The 22021-nt window shown below is 44.8% G+C and overlaps 1 protein-coding gene across 1 annotated transcript in view; it reads right to left on the bottom strand.

Moving 5' to 3' along the window:
- WRNIP1 (WRN helicase interacting protein 1) overlaps positions 1 to 21441 on the bottom strand; it is a 30135-nt gene extending 8694 nt beyond the window's left edge. Inside the window, exons 1-6 of the mRNA XM_012768471.2 lie at positions 20367 to 21441; positions 17910 to 18101; positions 16486 to 16727; positions 5695 to 5924; positions 1587 to 1742; positions 764 to 843 (exon numbers count right to left, since the gene is read on the bottom strand). Coding sequence (XP_012623925.2) covers positions 764 to 843; positions 1587 to 1742; positions 5695 to 5924; positions 16486 to 16727; positions 17910 to 18101; positions 20367 to 21185 — 1719 coding nt within the window. The 5' untranslated portion in view covers positions 21186 to 21441. The remainder of the gene's footprint in view (positions 1 to 763; positions 844 to 1586; positions 1743 to 5694; positions 5925 to 16485; positions 16728 to 17909; positions 18102 to 20366) is intronic.
- Between the last annotated feature and the right edge of the window lie 580 nt (positions 21442 to 22021).

Here is a 22021-nt window from a genome sequence, read left to right as displayed (position 1 = left end):
ATTTTTTTTTTTTGGAGACAGAGTCTCACTCTGTTGCCCGGGCTAGAGTGCCGTGGCATCAGCCTAGCTCACAGCAACCTCAAACTCCTGGGCTCAAGCAATCCTCCTGCCTCAGCCTTCCAAATAGCTGGGACTACAAGCATGCGCCACCATGCCTGGCTAATTTTTTCTCTATATCTTTTTAGTTGTCCAGCTAATTTCTTTCTATTTTTTTTAGTAGAGACGGGGTCTCGCTCTCACTCTTGCTCAGGCCAGTCTAATTAATTCTTAAAAGATTGCCATCATGCTTTTACCAACCCCCTTTTTTGCCTACAATCTGGATAACCACCTGTCATAGAAAAAATTACTATGAGGCAAGAAGTAAACTGGGGCTGTGGTTTTCGTTTTTTAAACTGAAGAACTTTTTACTAAATGAAATTTTTCTTAAACCACCAATACATAAAACAGATGAATATGAAAGTGCTCGGTGTGGGGGTAAACTTAGGGAAGGTTCCCGTGCAGCCCCTTTAACTTCTCTGGCTCCCAAAAAACCCAGAGCACTTCCCCCAAACCCCAGAACTCCTGAAGAGTTTGGAGACATGACCTCGTTGACACTGAAGGTGTCCCTTTCTCCATGAATCTAGGATTCTAGAATGGGAATTCAAAGCCAAGCAGCTTATTCAATGGGTCCAATACATCAGTGGTAAAGGAGGGACATATATTCAAGGGGACAGAGCACAAGAGAAAGGAAGGGATTCTCAAAGAACTGAGCTGGTTACCTTACCTCGCATTCAGGCATGCCTATAAAATGACAGCCTTGGTAGGTTGCAACTGCTTGTGTTAATGCAGATGGGTCTGCCAGACCTGCCACACACACACAGACACAAAGGAGAGTTTCAGTCACAACATACACTGTCCTTCTAACCTGTCCACATGCAGGCAACCAGAGACCACCATTGCTTGTGGACTTAGTGACCAAAACAATCCCAGTTAGCAACTTATATATGTTCTCTGATCGCATGAACTTATTCAAGAAATATTTAGTGAGTGGTTACTGTATGGTGTTAAGAATTGTCTTCTTGTGGATACAAACTCTACATGTAGTAAGAAAAATGAGACTCTGTACAACAACATAAGGAGCAAAGGCCATGAAGACATTCACACAGATGGATATACTGAAAACAAAACATTCAGTAAGACCAAAGAAGAGTAAAGCTTTTCTCATCTTTTTCTAGATACCATGTAAGTGTCTAGAGTCTTCCATTTCTGCCTTGGGAACTGTCCAAAGAAAAATCTGAACACCTAACTTCAAAGCAAATTTAAGAGCAGCTCTTTTATTTCAATACTCTGAATAGCCACTCATGTTAGTAAAAACATTCTTGAAGAGGAAACAGAAAATGCTGACTTTATGAACATGAATACTCAAAAGCACAAACACACCAAGAAATAAATGATGGGGCTCAGGCGTGGAGCCTTATCTTTTCCTATTCATCCCACATGGTCCCAACACATTCTTAAGTCACACATATAAAAAGTCACAATCCCTCCATCTCACCACAACACCCCCCCACGGACTCAGGGCTCTGGGACCCTCCCATCGCACTCACCTATGTCCTCGCTGGCGAACCTCACGAGTCTCCTTGCCACGTAGAGTGGGTCCTCTCCTCCCTCGAGCATGCGAGCCAGCCAGTAGAGGGAGGCGTTCTGGTCCGAGCCTCGCATGGACTTGTGCAGGGCGGAGATGCAGTTGTAGTGCTCCTCTCCTGACACCACAAAGAACAACGACCACTCCGCTCACAGAGAGCTCACGGGGGTAGGGGGACGGGGGATGCCCAAGCCACATCTTTATTCCACTGGCTGATCTGCAGAAGGCCTGTACTAATAAAGGCCCTATGAAAGCTGAGGAGAGTGGGGTTTGGCAGCTGGTCTCAAACTCTGCCTAGCAGGAGGGCGCAAATGCCATTTGCGCAGAATCCTGGGACGTGCCCCAGAGCAGTTCTCTGTGGGGCTGGGGTGCCTGTTTGGTAACCTGGTCTCACTCAGAGGGAGAGGATGCTGCTGAAAACCCTGTGGCTTCCATAGCAAGTGCACGCACAGGCACTGAAGGGGTGGGGTTCACTTTGAAGGGTGATCCTCCTAGACCAGTGGATTTGCCGGAGACAAGTGTGGACGGAGGGTGAGTCTCATTCTGGTTCCATCCTGTGCCCACTGTCTATGTGAGGACAACCGACTATGGGTCTGGTCACAGCCATCAGGATGGAGAGTCAAGTGGCAAGGGCAGCTGTTACAGCCCGTTTGTTCCTCAGTGGCATGTCCAGCTGCCTTTCTGATATCTAAAGCCTGTGGTCATTTAAACCTCCCTCTGCCAGCCCCAGTGTGGGGACACCTGTGAGGCAGGATCCCAGAGAGACCAACGCACAGACCAACAGCTCTCACCTGAAGGTGCTGCAGCCTATTCTCTTACCACTTGGTCTTACCCCATTTTTACCTTAGATTCACATAGAAACAAATCAGTAAAATGTGCTTTACTAAGGGCAAGAAATGATAGCTAAACAATTTTATAAGGAAATAAGCAGTGACATATGTACACATTTCACTATTCTCTGACCATCCTCTCTTACTTAAATTCAAGGAGAGGGAATCCTTCTCAAAGTCCTCCGGGAGAAGCACCTGGTCTGTGCTCATCACAAAACAATGTCAACAGTACAACTGTGTTCTGCTTGGCACAGCATTTGGCCCCAGTGACAAATCACAGCAGCTGACCATACTGGTAAAATGACACTTGGTCTTCAGATGGAGAAGACAGCAAGTGACAAATGCTGGCCTACCAAAGGGGAAAGAGCTGAAAGACTGACAGCAGGGCTGGAGTGACTCCAGTTGCTGAGGAGAAGCAGGCCAGAGGGATGGTGTCAGCCCAGCCATCAGACTGCTGAGGACACTGAGTGTCCCCTGCCCCAGAGCTTCCCCAGTCACCGACTGATGGGGTGTCCTGGCCTACTTGCCCACCTACTGGCCTGGACCCTGACTGTGCTCTCCTCCCCTGCAGGGAGCAGGGAGGCGGCAACAGAGCTGGGAGTGCAGGCTTGGCTAAACTCAAGGGTAAGGAGGGATGGAAACTACCTCTAGTCTACTTTTTGTCAAATTTAAACTCCCCCGACATGGGTTACTCATCCTCGCACACCTTTACTGTGGTCACGTGGGAGGCAATACCACCAGCAAGGCAGGCAAGAGCAGGGGCTCCGGGGCCAGGAGCCTGGACTTGGCCGCAAACTAGCCATGAGGCCACAGGCAAGTTACTGATCCTCGTTGCACCTCAGGTTTCCCATCTATAAAATGGGGATAATGAGACCACCGACCTCACATAACTGTGTTAAATAACACATGCCTGACACAGAGCAATCACTATAGAAACATCCTATCAGTGTCAGATACTATTATCATTCTGTGCTACCTTCCAGTTTTGCTTTTATCCTATACTGCTTTATAACCTGAAATTTGACTTTATATAGAACCCGGATGTCAATGCATGGTAGACGATTTGTTCTTATTAGAAATTTCTTCATTCTGATGTAGCAACATCTGAACTAGTTACTGAATCGTCCTAGTGGGTAACTATATATTAGGTGACATTAAAAGAAATAATAAACGCTCTAGGGGTGGGACTTTATCTCACTAGAGTTATAAAAAGGCCCAAGAGTATAAACTAACAGGTTTCCAAAGCAATGATTCCACCATCCCTATTTATGGAACAAAGCCTATAAGACAACCTTTTTCTAGGACCTGTCTGCAGATCTGCTATGGGGCAGACATGACATAGTGGATGGGTGCGAGAGCACACTGACACTGGGAAGATGTGTAGAATGTGGGGTTCTTGAGGCTGCAGCACTAGGTGGCCTCCGCTGCTCCCCAGCCCAGAGCTAGAGACACAGCTTCCCTTGCTGCCACGTCGGGCTCAGGGAGTACTAGGTTGGTGCAAAAGTAATTGAGGTTTTGGATTGCGAACGTTAAATAATTATATTAATAGGACTCCTAGGACTGGACTCCTCCAACGTCTGCTGTTTGTGTGTGTGTGTGTAGAGGGGTGACCCCTCTCAGAAACGTGCTCTAACAGTGTGATCAGTGACGGCAGGGATGGCATGGAGGCAAGCACCAAGGGGGCAAGGATACAGTCTTGGGAACCAGTCAGACTTAGTTAGATTTGAGGATCAGTTTTACCAATTGCTTTATGAACCTAGGCAAGTTTTGTCGTCTGTAAAATGGGGATAGTAATAGCTATCTCCTAAGGCTATTTGAGATTCAAGAAAAAGAAAATATCTATAAAATACTCAACAGCTGAGTGTTAGCAAATGCCACGTCATATGGATTTCAACTGACAGTTGGATAAAATATGAAAGAACGGTCCCAGTCAGTCCAGTTAACACAAAGAGTCTCCTTTTGGACCCTATGTGAAGGAAGAAAGACCACTGCTGCTGGACCCCAAGAAACAGTGGAAAGCCCAGCATGTGGGAATTTCTTAACTCTCAAAAATTTTCATTTTATTTTTATATCCAATTTTTGTATCTGGAAAAGTAGGGCTCTGCATGTGGAATGTTTTGCTTTTCAAGCATGCATGACACTCAGCAGCACCAGGGAAAGCTGGCCACCTGAGAGGGCCCTGCTGAGAGGAACATTCACGTCAGAATGCAGACAGGACTGTTCGTTCAATGTGTCGATTTGTCCTCAGCACTAATTAACACCCCCACGCTACCATCAGCCAAGGCACACTAAGGCTGAAAAGCTTCAGCCTCTCCCCCCAATGTCGTGCAGCAAGCACGTGTGCTCATGAAGAGGCAGCGCCTTGAACCAAAGTCATTCTTAAGCCCCTCCACCCTTTCTCTGACCAGTAAGGACTCTCTGTCATCAGGAAATATTAGAGATGTGGCATAGCCTCCATGAAATCTGGAATGTTCAATTATCAGCTTCCTTTTCTGGTAGAGCTTTTTGAAGTGTGGAAATTCTATTCCACAGTTACTTACTGCAGTGATTCCACCCGGAGTCACACAAATGCCCAAGCACCACAAGTCCAGCCTCACCTACAGTATGCTATCTTCATCTCCCCGCTCTTTTATAAAAACAAGCAAATGTGCTGCGCTAATGACATTTACTATTGCCAGGTCATAGATTTAATAAGAGCTGGTGTCCAGTCTGCTATCTGTAAATACAGTTCTACACAAACAGGTAAGTGCACATGGCAAAATTTAATCTTTTAAAAAGCTACAACAAAAGCATTAACATCCGTAAAAACTTAATTTTTATTTTAGATCTTAGAAATTAAGAGCTAATCTCAAACTAATAAGTCATTTATTGCAAAAGTCCTCTTTCTACTGCTACTTACTACCATTATAAATGATCACAAGACTTATTTACTGTTAACTGAATGCATGAGCTCTCAAAAGGGCTTGTGTTCTACAAGGTTCTACTAAAGAGTGATGGGAAAATGTCTAACTATCTTACTACATGAATGAAAGCCTGCAATTTCAACCCCCAAACTCCTCTTGGCACTTACCATGGCAGCTTTTGCTTTCTGCCTCTCTTCAGGGAGGTCAGCTCTGTGTGGGAGGCTAACATGGAGAGCCCCCTGAGAATCATGGGCAAGCCTTGGGGCCTGCTGACACAAAGATGAGCACACACACTTACATCCGTTCAGGTTCACTCTTCTGCACTTCAGTTACTCACCTGCACGGTCATACAAAATGTGGGATCGCTGGAGGCCTTCCTTCACATCGTTCTCAGTGATCAGAACTCTGCTGGGAGAATAGGTTTGCCCACTCTTCTTACAGAACATCTTCCTGGAGCTTAGCCTGGCCAGCACCGCCAGCTGCAGTCCGTTCAACCCGGCCCGGGCATCCCCGTCACTGAGGTAAGCCAGAGTGTCTACTGCTTTGTCCTCTATGAACACAGGGGGCCTGAAACACAACCAGTGTTACTGTCATGCTCAGGTTATACACTTGTCATTCTGCAGCATCTTACTGAACTCATAATTCTCAGCAAGGTCACTGAGAAAAGTTCAAGGCATTTGCTCCTTATTCTGAATGCATGCTGCTAATGTGGTTAAGCATTTTTCAAGACTAAGAATTGACGGCATCTTTAAAGTCACAAGGGTATATCACACTGTGTAAGTTCACACATATAAGCTTGTGTAAAGCAGACATTAAATGTTCTGGAAGGTCACTGTTGACATGTGGTCTCTCTGATTCCAGCCTATAGAACAATGAAAACTTTATTAGAAATGCTAGCATGTCCTCATTATGGAAAATATGTCTCAAAGGCAGCACACAACTTGATGGGACAGGTATGCTAAGACCACTTTCCACACAGGGAAGAGACGATGTCATGCCAGAATATTAGCCTGAAAGGCATGCAGTTCAACCAGGTCCCCTGTTACCCTGGGCACAACAGGACTAGAAGCAGGTCTCTGGACGTTTTGGGAACAGCACTAGGTTGCTTCATAGTGGGTATTAATCCCACAAAATACACAGAGAAGCAAAGAGATCACTAGCCTGGGAACCAATCAGAAGGCTCTGCCAGTTACTTAGCTGTGAGACCATGGGTAAGTCACCTAACCTGTCTGCAAATGTCAGGACTAAAATTTACAATCACAGTTCTAAATTTGGACCTTCAAAAAGAACATGTAACTATCATGTTTCCCCAGAAATAAGACAGGGTCTTAAATTTATTTTCCTCAAGAAGACACCCTAGGGCTTATTCTCAGGGGATGTGTTATTTTCCCCTCAAAGCCTCAGTTTGCTGCACGCACAGGATGGCCAGGACCTGATGGGGGGAGCCGACCTTGTTGGTGGGGCTGCCTGCACCTTTCTGGTCACCTCTGGGATAGTAGCTGTCACCATGGAGCAGATGAGAAGGGCTGCTCGTCTTCTTTACTGTTCTATGACGAAATGCATAGGTTGTGCAGATATGCTGCATAGCCATGCCCATCACTATTTTCTGGGTAGGGCTTCTATTGCGCAAATGCTTAGAAATCCTGCTAGGGCTTATTTTATGGGTAGGTCTTACTTTCAGGGAAACACAGTATGACTAGTTTTCATGTCTGATTCAGCAAAATTTTCTATTCCTAGTGTAAACAAGATATCTAACACATTCCTTTACATAGAGGGGTCTGATTAATTCCTGGGTGGGCTGCTACCTACACATTTGTGAAGCAAAAAATTATTTTACAAAGTTACAGTTCCCCCATGTCATTATCAACTGTCAGCTGAAAATATCTATGGTATGTAATAAATCCACTAGACTGTCCAAATCAGCTGCTTGAAAAACAACCCACAGGCACCAACTGGCCTGGGCTGGAGGGTTTTTGAAGGGGGATTCAGCTTGTTTGCTGGGCTCAATGCAGAATTTCTCACCCAACACCCACCCACGTCACTTAACTTGGTGAATAACTTGACTAACACCAGTCGGCATTTCATTCACTGAAAGATTTGCTTCTAACATGTTAAGACTGCCTCATCTCACTCCCTTATTCACCAAAGCCAAGATTTCCAGTTACTCACTGTGGGTCTCTCATCACACAGAAGACACCTGGCTAGCCTTAGCTCTGTAAGAAATGACTCTTTCCTCAGACTCATGTCCACCGTCTGTGCTGGGCCCCAGAGCCACGAGCAGGGCTTGGAGACCCATCTCCCTCCCTCCTGATGGAGTCCTCTCAGCAGAGACCTCACCAGGGCACTCACAGTAACACACAACAAGGCCGCATCATCAGCACTGTGTAAAGCTCACAGACTATTTCTCAACTAGAAACTGTTCAGCAAATTTTCTGGGAGATGATTTAGAAGAAAATGAAAGACAGAATACATACTAAAGAAAATGTGTAGGGAGGGACTGGCACCAGTGGGGTAGGCAGCACCCGATTTGCCCGAGAAGGACGGCACACTTGCCACGTGGTTACTGCCTGTGGTGGTGGTGGGGAGGCAGGGAGAACCAAAACTGCCTGAGCGTCTCATTTCTGCCTCAGAACTAATAAAAGCCATGCCTTCCATCTCCTTGGAAAGCTTCCTAGCAACGGAAAGCCTGCAGGACAATTGAGGGAAGAAAAGTCAGGAGGGGGAGGGGAAGGGGGAGCCCTAATCAGTCCCAACTGACAACCAGCCTGTACCCTGCACCATGAGGTGGGTTATGTGGTGGCTACATCTGCCACCTCTCTGTCCCCACACTAACATTGGAGCCTCAAGGACAGAATCATGTTTTATTCTTTCTTTGTATCCCTAGTGCCTGGCAGATAACAGACATCCAATATTTGCACAGTGAATATATTAACTTCAATTTTCTCACAATCTGTGAGTGAAACATTTATTTTTTTAAAGTTATATGTAAAGTATAAAGCAAATAAAGCAAAATCCATCTCTCTACTGCCTAGCAATAACAATAGATACTACATTATTTGCTGAATTTGTTTTATGATCTATTCACTCATGCAGCCATCAACCTTACATCTACATTTTCAATCAAAACTGGGATCATATTATATATAGTTTCACATTCTTAACAACTAAGTAATTGTTTGAAAAACAAGTAAGCTACTCAGACCTCTGAATATTTATTTTTTAAAGAAATGTACATTATTGGGGGAAGGCGGAACAAAAAAATAAAGAAATGTACATTATATTAAATTTTAAAAATAGAAAAGTCACCTATTGCTGGACTACCTCAATGGTAATATTTTAGTACCTATCCCTTTCCTATGAATTTGTCCTTTGTATGCACTTAGAGGCATGAAGTGCTCTTGGCACAGCGACAAGATAGGTGGTACTCACTGCTGTACTGCTCTCATTTCCACCAGCCCTTGCACACAGTCTGGGAGCAGGCCTCATGAGTGAGGAGAGAAGCCAACAAGCAGACTGTTCCACAGATTTATAAACAGTGTGCTGTGAATCAGCCTTTAAAAAGGGGCATTTTATATGGTTGGGAAAAGGGTCCTTCCCTCCATCTTTGAACTCCTGACCAAAGTACAAGTGGTTTTCCTGTTCTGTCCGGAGTCCGGGGAAACCAGGGTGCTACCACAACAAAAGCCACCTCAGCCCCCACCACTCGTTCCTTATTCCTCCCTTTGGGTATGATCCACAATCCAAACTTCACCCACATCCAAAAGAAGAAAATATTTCTAAGCCCAAATGATTTTTGTCAGCAACTCGATTCCAGTAATAAAAGGGGGCTGCTGATAGCACTCACAGTGGCCACACAAGAAAATCACAAAACGGAAATTCACTGTTAAAAACGCTGTGCAGGGTGTTCTGAAGGTTCTACTTGCCACCCAATATATCCTGAAACCCCATTTATCCCACTAAAGTGGGAAGGGTAGCCAAATAAGATGTGCTGAAATAGCTTGAGATCTTAGAATGGGGAGCAGATAAGAGACCTAATGCCAAGAATGATGAAGGGACATTTGTACTGATATTCCCCAAAACCCCTTAGCAAACAGTAACTACTACACAAAGGATCTTGAAAGAGTGCTCCTAGTCTAGAGAATTTAACATTAATTTCTAATTTAAGCATACACTTATAAAAGGTCTTGTATTTAAAAATAACCTTCCAAAAGAACACAATTAAATGAGGTGAAATCTCCTCTGGAGGACAGGATGACCAAAATGTCACAACAGCCTACAGGGAAATAAGCATATTTCATAAATAAATTATGTTGTTATAATGTAATAAAAAACTGTCCCATAATAAGGGAAGAGTTGGTTAAAATAAATGCATTGGAAAAGATATTCCTAGTTGTCAAGATCTAGAGCAAAACAGACTTCGAGAGCCTCTCCAACCAAAGAGAAGAGCGCTGATCTTGACAGAGGAATACAGGAAGCTCCTCCTGCCCTTTTCTCTTCTAGGGACCTGAATCCTGAGGCCTCCTGCACATTGGATGATGTTGGGATTTGGAGGATACTACTCAGATGGCTGAATGTTTAAGATGGAGGAAGAGTAAAGTAAGTGAAAATGTTCCTGTCATTTCATGGCAGAACCAAAGAAAATACATGGCTTAGTTAAACTCTCCCTCCCTAAATTACAAACCAAACTTAGTGAATCTCTTTCACTAAGACAAAGGAATATTTCATGGTCAGGGTAACAACTGCACAGTGGTTCTCAACTAGTAATGTGCATCAAGTTAGAGGAACTTTCTTCAAATACAGATGTGTGCACCTTATCACAGACTGACTGACTCCTAAATCTCCAGGGACGTATTTCCAAAATGTATTCTAAGTCAGTGTGATGTACAGATCTGGTTAAAATGCCCTCTTGCTACATTACAGATGGGACTAGTTTGTCTATGTTACGAATTGATACACAGTTGTCCTTACACAAAGGAGTGCTTAGAGAAAGCTCAGAATGGCAACACTCACCAGTGGCATTTGCCTTCTCTTAATTTGGTACTTAGATCCCTTCCAACTGAGGTTGCTGAGTAGTTAGAGACATGCCTGAAAAACTGGATCCACCATGGTCAAGCTAGTTGGTCTTGGGCATGTTACTTAACCTTTCTGTGCCTCAGTTTCCTCATGTAGTAAAAAGGAGGTAATAAGACATATTTTGCAGAGCCGTACTGAGGATTAAATAAGACAGATAGAATGCTTAGATGCTTAGGGCAGTGCCTGTCATAACAGGAGCATGCAATAAATGTTAGCTATTGTAATCATCATGGTGAGAATCGTTTTATTCAGACTGTTCAATAGCATACTCCCCAGAATTGCCAATCTTTAAGGTAGAACCCCAACTCTGCTGCTTCCATGATAACCAGAGTGAAAGTAAAACAAAACTTATTTTCTCTACAAAGAGAGAATAGACATTTAACAGATGATGTCATCTTTCTCTGTTTAATCCTAAGGAGGCACATGTGTTTCGAAATGACACTATACCACATACCTGGTAGGCGTCTGTAGTGGGTTGAATAGAGACTCAAAATGATGTAAGTCCTAATCCTTGGAATCTGTGAGTATGACTTTACCTGGAAATAGGGTCTTTGCAGATGTAACTAAGTTAAGGATCTCATGATAAGATCATTCTGGATTTAGGGTACACTTTAAATCCAATGGCAGATGTCCTTATAAAGACAGAAAGAGAGAAGACACAGGGACACAGAGAAGGCCATGTGAAAATGGAGGCAGATTGGTGTGATGTGGCCACAAGCCAAGGAATGCCAGGAGCCACCCGATGCTGAAAGGAAGGACTTTCCTCTAGAGCCTCTAAAGGGAGTGTGCCCTGCTGACACCTTGATTTTGGTCTTCTGGTTTCCAGAACACTGAGAATATAGTTCTGCTGTTCTAAGCCACCCAGTTTATGGTAATGTGTTATAGCAGATCCAGGAAACTCATCCAAAGTCCATGAGATCTGTTTCTGGTTACTGGTGCTTTTATGGCCCCATTTTAATGTACTTTTGTTGTTTATAACAGCTATATCAGTGTGCTATATTAATATACTTTTAAAAAAAACATTTTTTACATTTTTAAGAAAAACTACTGAAATTTACTCTATACCCACAATTCGTTCTGGCCATTACCTTGTTCTCTCGTGTTCCATTACCTTTTTTTCTATTCAGTGGTAGAAAAGATTATTTTAAACAATTTAAACTTTTATTTAAAAAAGAAAAGAAAAAGAAAAAACCTCTAGCCATCCTGTTTCAGGGCCAGCTTGTCTGGAGCTCCCCTCTCCAAAGAGAAAAGACCTAGACTCAGAGTGAAGCCACAAAGCCACGGCAACTCACGCAGGGACAGAAGCCAGTTCCATTCTTTCAACCAACTCTTGGTATTCGGTCTACTTAGACAGTCAAAAGGCAATTAAGACTTCTCATTTCACCCTCCTCACAGTCACAGAATTATGCACTCTATCTGGTCCACATACACCTAATTCTTTAGGAATGTTTTTAAAAATGCATGTGTCCTGTGATCTAGGAATTCACAATCCTTCAAAGGAGCAAGTAACGCAGAATGATTCAATGTGTTTACTTTTTCATTTTCAGTAGCACAAGCTCATCATACTATTGAATACGGATTCTTTTCCCTGGCATTCAAAATTAACCCAGTGCACAGAGAGCATACGTCACTATTTGTATCATGTGACCAAAATGCTTTTAGAGAGCAAAATACATGAAAACTGCTTATCTGCCATACAAACCAAAGGAACTATGGAATAGATAATGAGCTTTCCATCTTATCTAGTAAAACTCTGCTTATCTTTCAAAACTCAACTCAGCCTCCCCATATCTAGGAGGGGAAATATTTGATTCACGTATTCTGGATGCCTTTTCTCATGCCCCACTGCCCTTTGTGTATGGCTTGACCACAGCACGGCACTGTAAGCTGATTTGCTCACCCAGCCTTTATGGTGCTACACATTCTCTTGTAGGGCAGAGGAATTTGCAGGACAGAGGAAGGGCAGAGGAATTCTTCCAATTGTCGGGAATTTACTTGGGTGGGGCAATGAGCTAACTGCAAACCTTTGCTTCTGGTCATTGCTTGCTTGCTGTACCGCTGTAAGGGGAATTATGGGATGAGGTCATTAAAGCACGGGCAACTGGCCCATCAGGCAATAGAGGGCAACCAACCCGCCAATTATTTCAAAAGGCAATAGTGGGCAACCAATCATTTTAAAGGTCAACGCATGATCCATGCGTAGTCGGCTTGTGCGCAGCTTGTGCACCATGGGGATAAAAGGCATGCCGTTGTTCCGGTCGGGGTCCTTGCCTGCGAGAGTGGCCACTGCGTTGGTGCTCTGGGGCTTGGACCCTGGCTAGCCAGAAAATAAACCTCCTCTTGTGTGATTGCATCCTCGATGTCTCTGCTTTTCTGTCCGGTGGGGCTGTGGAAGGTCAGTCCCTAACACTCTAAAGGCATGGGAACATGCTTTTCAACACTCAGCCAATGCCTAGCATATGCAAGACCTTCAATTTCTACTGAATAAATAAACACAGGAGGAGAAATATTTAAAAAGAATACTTATCAGCCAGGCATGGTGGCTCATGCCTGTAATCCTAGCACTCTGGGAGGGGGAGGTGGAAGGATCAAGGTCACGAGTTTGAAACCACCCTGACCAAGAGCGAGACCCTGTCTCTACTATAAATAGAAAGAAATTAATTGGTCAACTAAAAATATATAGAAAAAATTAGTCAGGCATGGTGGTACATGCCTGCATTCCCAGCTACTTGAGAGGCTAAGGCAGGAGGATTGCTTGAGCCCAGGAGTTTGAGGTTGCTGTGAGCTAGGCTGACATCACGACACTCTAGCCCAGGCAACAGAGTGAGACTCTGTCTCAAAAAAAAAAAAAAAGAAAGAATACTTATCTCAATCCATGGGAATGTATCATAAACATGTGTATACTATGTAAAACTCCCAATTCCTTAAATACAATAAAGAATGACCTAAGCAGCTGACTGTATTAGTTTCCAAATCCAATACCTCTGTTCACCTCCTCTCATGCACAGCCTTCAATGCCTAAGAGTTCTCTGTAAGGGTCCTAGTGCTATTTAGGGCACTAAAACGTGACACAAGAATACAGATGTATACTCATAGCTTCCGAGAGAGAAAGTTATTATTTGGGGTAAAAAGTCTTTTTTTGAGACAGAGTCTCACTCTGTTTCCTGGGGTAGAGTGCCGTGGCGTCAGCCTAGCTCACAGCAACCTCAGACTCCTGGGCTCTAGCAATCCTTCTACCTCAGCCTCCCCAATAGCTGGGACAACAGGCATGTGCCACCAGGCCTGGCTAATTTTTTCTATATATTTTTAGTTGCCAATTAATTTCTTTCTATTTTTAGTAGAAACAGGGTCTCGCTCTTGGTCAGGGTGGTTTTGAACTCCTGACCCTGAGCAATCCTCCTGCCTCGGCCTCCCAAAGTGCTAGGATTACAGGAGTGAGCCACCGTGCCCGGTCAAAAAATTCTTTTTTTTCCTTTCAGCTAGATTAGTCTAAACAAACCTGATTTATGTGCACAAGGATATACATGTTGCTGTCAACAGGGATTGAAAGTAAAATTTTACCTAAAATAATTAAAATATTATAAAATCTAGTCTTAATTATGACAATTGGGGTGGTAGATACTTCTTTTAGGAAATCAATTATGTAAGAGTTCTTTCTGTGGCCTACAACGTCTCCCAACTTAACTTATTGTTAAGAATTGCTGATGAGCAGACCAATTAATCAATCTAAATGTTTTTAACGTTCTTTAATTTCACTTTGCTTGCTGTTGGTGAAAAGGGGAACAGTATTAAAGAAAAAGGCTCTTGATACCTGGGCAAATATCCCTTATCCTGCACTATACCAATAAAAAAAAATTAAACTACTTCTTTTATATTGAAAGCTAGGATTTATTCATTTACTAACCATTTACCAAGCACATAATATGTGCTAGGTGCCGTGCTGGGGATACGAACAAGGACAAGCTCCTGTCCTCCCAGTCTTCCCAGGAAGGCATGAGACATGAGACAGCAAATAAGTGAATGAATCTAAGGAAGTCTTAACTGGGATCATTTCTAAACAAGTGATGGTGGAAAAAATAAATCATCTACTTGATATGGGAGGTTTTCTCTGAAATGCAGTCTTAACAGAGTAAGAATCACTGACTCATTTTCCTAACAGTTTCAATAACTAAAAGAAATCTTAATTCTTTCACTAGATCCTCTCAAACTTTAATGTACCTCAAATCACCTAGAGATCTTTTAAAACGCAGAAATTCTTTTCATGAGAATAAGCTCCATGGTTCTACAGTCCTCATTTTATTTAAATTCTAGCATGGCACTGACTGGGAAGAGGCAGAAAAACCTGAGGATATGTGAATAACTCAATCCCATAAACTGATGACATGAAATCCATAAAAATTACCCTAGAGGCCAAGGGCAGTGGCTCACGCCTGTAATCCTAACACTTGGGGAGGCTGGGGCAGATCGCTCAAGGTCAGGAGTTCGAAACCAGCCTGAGAAAGAGCAAGACCCCATCTCTACTAAAAATAGAAAGAAATTAATTGGCCCAAAATAAAAAATATATAGAAAAAATTAGCCGGGCATGGTGGTGCATGCCTGTCGTCCCAGCTACTGTGGAGGCTGAGGCAGAAGGATCGCTTGAGCCCAGGAGTTTAAGGTTGCTGTGAGCTAGGCTGACACCACGACAATCTAGCCCGGGCAACAGAGTGAGACTCTGTCTCAAAAAAAAAAAAGTTAACCTAGAGAAGTAAAAACACAAGATATAAAGTTTTAGATACAGGATGATAATCAACACATAGCAAACTATCAGGATTTCCCCCCTTCCTTTTTCAATTTGTTTTTATCAAGTGGTTACATGAGTTGTGATGAGAATTTTGTTGCTGGAAAGCTATACATGTTGAGTACCCCCTTATCTGAAATGCTTGGGACCAGAAGTGTTTTGGATTTCAGATTTTTTCAGATTTTGGAATATCTGCCCTATATACTTACTGGTTAAGCAACCTATATCCAGAAATCTAAATATTCCAATGAGCATCTCCTTTGACATCATGTAGGTGCTCAAAAACTTTTGGATTTTAGAGCATTTCAGATTTTGAATCGAGGATGCTGAGCCTGTACCAGATAAGAGGAGCTAGCAGAAGCCCCCCCTCGGACCCTGACTTGAACTCAGCACAAGAAGGGCCCCTGAGTATGAGTACACCTGACTGATACCAGCAGGTTCCATCCTTTGCTCTCAGTCAGTCTGAATGGCTCTCCCATCACAATTGTACTCTAAAACAAAGCAAGTTTGTTCTGCCCAGTGGTCCATGGGCCAAATGTTTCAAGGCTTTCATGAGACATGGTGGAATTCTTCCTACATCTGAGGAGCAAATGGGAGAAGCCAGACACATAGCAGAGACTGCTGAAACCTAAACCCTGAGCCTAACTATGCCTTCTACTTTAATCCTCACAGAAAAGTGGCTCCAGAACTTGGCCTCAGGGGAGGCACCAGCAGCTGCGGAGTCCATAGCAGGATGAGGCAGGCAATAACCTCTCATCAGACCAGATTATGTTCTACTGCAGTATTTCAGCCAACACATGAACAAATGACATCTGAAGAATATGTTCTAATATATACATATATACGAAAGGAAAACCTCTGACCTAAGAGAGAAAATTGATTATCCGTTATATATATCCTATGTGTTAATGAACTCATGTAGTACTCGTGATGCAGAAATAGATCACCAAATGGCTAGGAACAGCCTCTGTCATTTTTAGTTAAAATTCCTTTACTTTCATGGAATTGAGTTTGACTTTGTGAGATGCAAAAAGGCTGGGAAAAGAACCCATTAGAGGCTAGAAAATGCATCTTAAAGAAAGAAAAGTCTGCAGGGATATCCTTGTTGGTATATTTGAGTACCTTCCTCTCTCCTATTTTCATCACAGGCAGATCAAGTTTTCTCCTCTGTCCCTACCCTCTCATTACTGATGCCCAGCCCTTTCTGGCCCCCTGCCAGGAGATTCTCTGGGAGGTGTGTGCCCTCAGAACAGATGCTGCACACTGTCAACTTACTCAGAGCTGCTGTTGCTGCTGTGGCTCAGCGGGTCAGTGGGACGACTAGAGTCTAGGACTTGGATTCCCAGTGAGTTGATCGCTCGCATTAGAATAGTCACCATTGCCTCAACTGGAAGTTTCTCAAGAACAATCACCCGACATCGGCTCAGAAGAGCAGCGTTGACCTGGAAGGAAGGGTTCTCAGTGGTTGCCCCGATCAGGGTGATCGTCCCACATTCCACGTGAGGAAGGAAAGTGTCCTAATCATGGGAGGAAAACAGAAGAAAGTGATTCCAGTCAACACCCACCTACAGAATCCTATGTAAGTTGGCTATCCATTCCTTCCTTTCCCTCATTTGTATCTTTAGAGTTCAGGAATAGTAGCTTTATATTCACTGAATATGAATACAACATTTGGGAGAGTACAACTCTTTCTTTTTAAGTCTAAAACACATCTTTTGGAATGCCAGTGTCTAAGCCTGGTGTCTTGCTGGTAGTCTAATAGCTCTAAGTAGAATTCTAAAACAGTTTCAACATAAATGAAGGCTGTACTTAGAAAAGTATCTTCTACCCAAGGCTGAAATGTATAGAAGAGTAAGAAAATACAAAAACATTAATGTTTCCAGAGTCCTCTCCCACTGCAACTATTCAATCATATTGTTACCTTCCTAACAAACTTGGCCAGTACGTAAGCTCCAGATGCTGTCTTACGGGGAAGAAATAACTGAGATGAGTCAATGGTGCAACATGAAACCTAGAATGCTAACATCCAGTGAGAACTCTAAAGGATCTGTTTACCCAAAAAAGATTTAAATTAAAAGAAAAAAACTCAGGGTTTTGTGAAATATTTCCATTTATGATTAAAAAGTTGCAAGAAAATATCAAAGAAAAAAATTTTAATGTTTATTTAGAAACAATATAAAAGTGGCTTTGTTTATAAAAACAGTGTCCTTTTACTTTTGTTTCAGAAACTTATTTAGTGATGATTAGACCTTATAATACCTTGGTGAGAGCCTAAACTTACAGAAAATAATATTTAAAAAGCCAATATTTTATAAGGAAGAAATAAAAAACATTAAAATAATTATCTTAAAATCAGGTTAAAGTGTTCACGATGACTACTAATATTTCAATTAAAAATCTCTAAAAGTTGGAAACCTGATCCAAAGCTGCTTTTGATATATATAGCTCATGGATATACCAACCCTTTCATTTATCAGATAGAGAAAGCATTTCTCATCACCAAAAAACACTAAGAAAAAATATATGGAAATAGGCTCAAAAGGAGACGGGATGACAAGCCTATGCTTCTTTGTAAACAAAATTAATGATAACAGTCCCTAGTATTTGTATAGCACATTGTACTTTTCAAGGTGATCTCACATACTTTATATTCTATTTGATGTTCACAATGACCAAAAGGTAGAAGGAAGTTAATATACCTGCTGAGATTTATTGAACCGGTGAATCTCATCAATAAAAAGAATGGTTTTCCTTTTGAAAAAGCTCTTTTCATTTTGAGCTTGTTTTATGACATCTCGCACATCATTTGTCTTGGCATTTGTTGCAGACAATGTCACAAACCTTATGCTATGTTTCTTGCTGTTGTTGGCTATAATGTGAGCCAGAGTGGTCTAGAAAAGATGACACACACACAGTTTGAAAAGTTGTTCAGACACAGAGCAGCACCCACAGGTACCACGTCCAGCAGCACCAGCACTATTACCAAGCAACTTGAACTCTGAAGAATGCTCAGCAGCACAGATACAACATGAAATGCCACAGCATATTTTTATAAACAACAAAAAACCCCCACCAACATTATAAATAAAACAGGAAAGTAGCGAAACCTTAGGCTAATCCTGACCTTTCCTCCTTTGTCCTTAACCCCCTTTGATTCCTTTATTGGGGACTCTTTAAGATCTTTGGAATCCCAGTGAAGAGCGGCTGTCTTGATTTAGCAGTGCCTGGGTGATAGCTGTGACCTCTCACCAAAGAGAAAAGAAAATTCTCCCTCCTCCAGCCAAGATAGCATTGCTGTGGCAGGACTTAGGTATAGAAGTGATCACAGAACCACAGCTCAAACAGAAAGCAGAACAGCTGAGAAAAGGAGAGTGAAGGAACCTTTGAGTTGAGAGACCAGTGACAACTACTTAGCCTTTGGGATGATTGCATGCCACTTCTGCATGTCCAATCTGGTAGGATATGAACAAGAGCCCTTCAGTTACATTAGCATTTACCCAAAAACTAAAGAGATACAAGGAAAGCACTGTTTAGTACTTGGCACTTAATGGGTGCTCAATAAATATGCAATATGCTATTATTACTACTGTTAGCACTATAGTAAGGATGGGAATAAAGAAAAAATGAAGACTGTTAATGAAAGGGACAAATCTGCACCTGAATGGAAAGGTGGCACTTTATTTTCTAAAAGTTGTATGGCACCATTAGACAGTAGTTGCTTCTTTATCAAATCCCAGCCTACTCAACTTTTGGAATCAGGCTCCCATGTCACGTGTGCCTAGACTTGTGACTGATCACCAATCATCTCACTGAGCAGTCTGGACCACAGAACTCTTATGGGGCTGGTAAGACGAGCTCACCCACTCATCTCCCTAGGGACCTTTTCCTTGCTATCTGAGACCACCAACAGCTGATTATCCATTCTCATGATCTAACGTAAAGACTTCACAATTACTAAGAATACTACTGCTCAATCCCCTAAATGGGGTAACAACTAAATGCATGGTCAGATAGATGTCAACAACTCCACCACCATCATAAAATGTTATTTGGGACAGATCTGGTTTATTCCTGGCCAAAGAGAAAGCATGAGTGCACACAAGAAGGTACAAAAAGAGCAAGATGTATCCCAGGAGTAAAGGGAGGTGTGGTTAAGTTGCCAGAGATGAAGCTAGAAAGAAAAAATCGGAGAAAAATCTTAAAAGTCCTTGTGTATGATGGTGTTTGAAGCTGAAAACTGCAAGAGCTCTTCACATTCTGATTTTGATGTCTGCCTTTCACTCACTGGTGCTCATTCTCCCTTCTCTTACTATGGATAAAAGACCATTCTATATTTAAGCACTTCTTAGCTTTTTAAAATTTTTTCAGACTTAACTGCTCCACTTTTTCTCAAGTGTTCTTCCAATGTCATGTTTTCTAGCCCTACAATATCCTAACTGCTCTCCTTTGGACTTGTGCTAATCCTTAAGGACGGCACATAGAACAGATACCAAAATGCATCAATGTTTCTTCTCTAGAGAACAAGGCATTATGAGAAAAGTTATGAAAATGGCTTGCAGATGAAAAAGCTTTTATATTAGTCCTGCTAAATAAATGAATATTATTCTCAAGAACAAATGAAAATCAGTCTGTTAAGATAAACCAACTAGTGGGAGGGGAAGGAAGGAAGCACAATAGAAATAAAAAGAATTTGATTACTTTTTTCAAAGCTGAACCCATATACATACGAATGAAATCTATAAATGTTCCATTACAATGTTTGTAGAATGCTGTTTCCTTGCGAATTGGGTTACTGAAAGTCTGGGGTGGGGTTATTGATGAATACAAAGGTAGATCAGAATCTAAGAGTTCACATCTTCTTGTAAACCTATGAATTTATTAACATCTTCCTTTGCAAACCAAAGCAAAGGTGTCTGAGTACGAGTCCGAGAGCTGTGTCCTTTTCACACCTGTCACAGACTCCACCTGTGGACCAAGCACTGCCCCAGCTCAGACGGTGTCTGCGCCCCTGGGCCTCACAGGCCTGGCGGATTCTAGGCGGACAGCATCCCGCCGCCTGTAAGCAGCACCCACGACTAGACTCTGACCGTTAGCTCCATCCACTCCCGTCCGCCGACATCACTAGGCGGGAACCCTCGGGCCAAGGCGGCACTCACCTTGCCGCAGCCCGGTGGCCCCCACAGGATGAGCGAGGGAATTTCGTTGGCCTCCAGGAGCGAGCGGAACAGGGTCTCCTGCCCCACAGCCCTGCTCTGCCCGATGTAGTCCTGCAGCGTGTCAGGGCGCATCTTGTCGGCCAGCGGCTTGCCCTCCAGCATCTGCCGGATCTCCTCGGCGGCCAGCGCGCGGGGGTGCGGGCGGGCCCCGCCGCTGGCCCCAAAGGCGGCGGCGGCGGCGGCGGCGTCCGCGTCCCAGTGCCCCGGGTCGTCCTCGCCGTCCGCGTCCGCGTCGCCATCGCCGTCGCCCACCGCCTCCTCCTCCTCCTGCGCCTCAGCCTCGTCCCAGCTGTGCGGAGACGCGCTGCCCGCAGCGGCGGCCGCGGCCGCCGGCCTCTTTCCGGACCCCTTCCTCCCGGGGCTGCTGGAGCGGGCCACCGGGAAGTCGGGGATGAGGCGGGCGCCGCTGGGCGTGGGCGGCGCGTCGTAGCTCTCGCGGCTCTCGGTCTCGCCGCCGTCGTCGCCCTCCTCGCCCTCGCCCTCGCTGCTCTCGGCCGCCGTCGGGGTGGCCGGCTGCTTCAGCGCGGAGCTCTCCGACAGCCGCCGCCTCTTGGCGGCCGGCGGCGAGGGCCCCGTGGGCCGCTCCCCGGCGCTGTGCGGCCCGGCCGCGGGCTCCGCGTGCCCCGCGGGGTGCAGCAGCAGACAGCGGTCCAGGTGCGAGTTGATGTGTGCGGCGGGCATCATCTGCTGGCACACGGGGCACTGCACCTGGTGCAGCTGCGACAGGAAGGGGTCGTCTTCCGGCCCGCTCACCTCCATGGCTGCCGCCGCCCCCGCCGCCCCTGGCGAGGCTGCAGCAGCCCCCGCGCGCGCCGAGGCCTCCGACGCCCTCCGCTAGGCCCCGCGCCGCGCGACCCGCGCTCGGGTAGGCGGCAGGACGCGCGCGGGCCGGGGGAGGGCGCCGCTCCTGTCTCACGTCCGCAACTCCCGCGTCGGCCCGCGCCCGGCCGGCTGCAGGCAACCCCTCGCACGGCGCGTCGGGAAGTGTAGTCCGCGGCCGTTTGCCGAGTCGCGAGCAATGTCTCGCGCAGCGTGTCGGGAAGTGTAGTCCACGTGCCGAGGGCAATACTCGCGCGGCACGTCGGGAAGTGTAGTTCGCGACCGGCCGCCCTGGCCGCCGCGCGACCACTTCCGGCTCTGCGGACAGCCTTTGCGCGGGGTGGGTCGCTGGGACAGGCTTGGTGCGCGTGCGCGAGGTTACGCGGTGTCGTAAACGGCGGCCCACCCAGGCATTCTAGGCGCGCGGCGTCGGGGAGGGGCCTGAGTAGCGCGCGGAGGCTGCGGCTAGAGAGCTGAGTGAGGCCGGTGTGTGGGGAGTGAGGCCGGTGTGTGGGGAGCCGCGCGAGGAGGCCATGCGCGGTTGTTTGTAATGAAAGGGGAGTGGGGGAGGAATAAAACCCAAAAGGCTTCAATGGAAAGCTGCACAAAGGACCTGAATAACAAAAAGCACAAACTACGCAAGTGAAAAAATCGTTCCCCTCAGAAATGGTCAAAGAACTGGGGCCTGCCCCGCGTTTGGTTTGTTGGCCGTTTGGCCAAGGGCCTGTCGCGTGATGCTTATCTCGCGTGCGAAATTGAATAGTTGCGAATTGGAA

This window comes from Microcebus murinus, chromosome 15 (assembly GCF_040939455.1).
Source record: "Microcebus murinus isolate Inina chromosome 15, M.murinus_Inina_mat1.0, whole genome shotgun sequence".
NCBI lineage: Eukaryota > Metazoa > Chordata > Mammalia > Primates > Cheirogaleidae > Microcebus > Microcebus murinus.
This window is presented reverse-complemented; position numbering and strand designations above follow the sequence as displayed.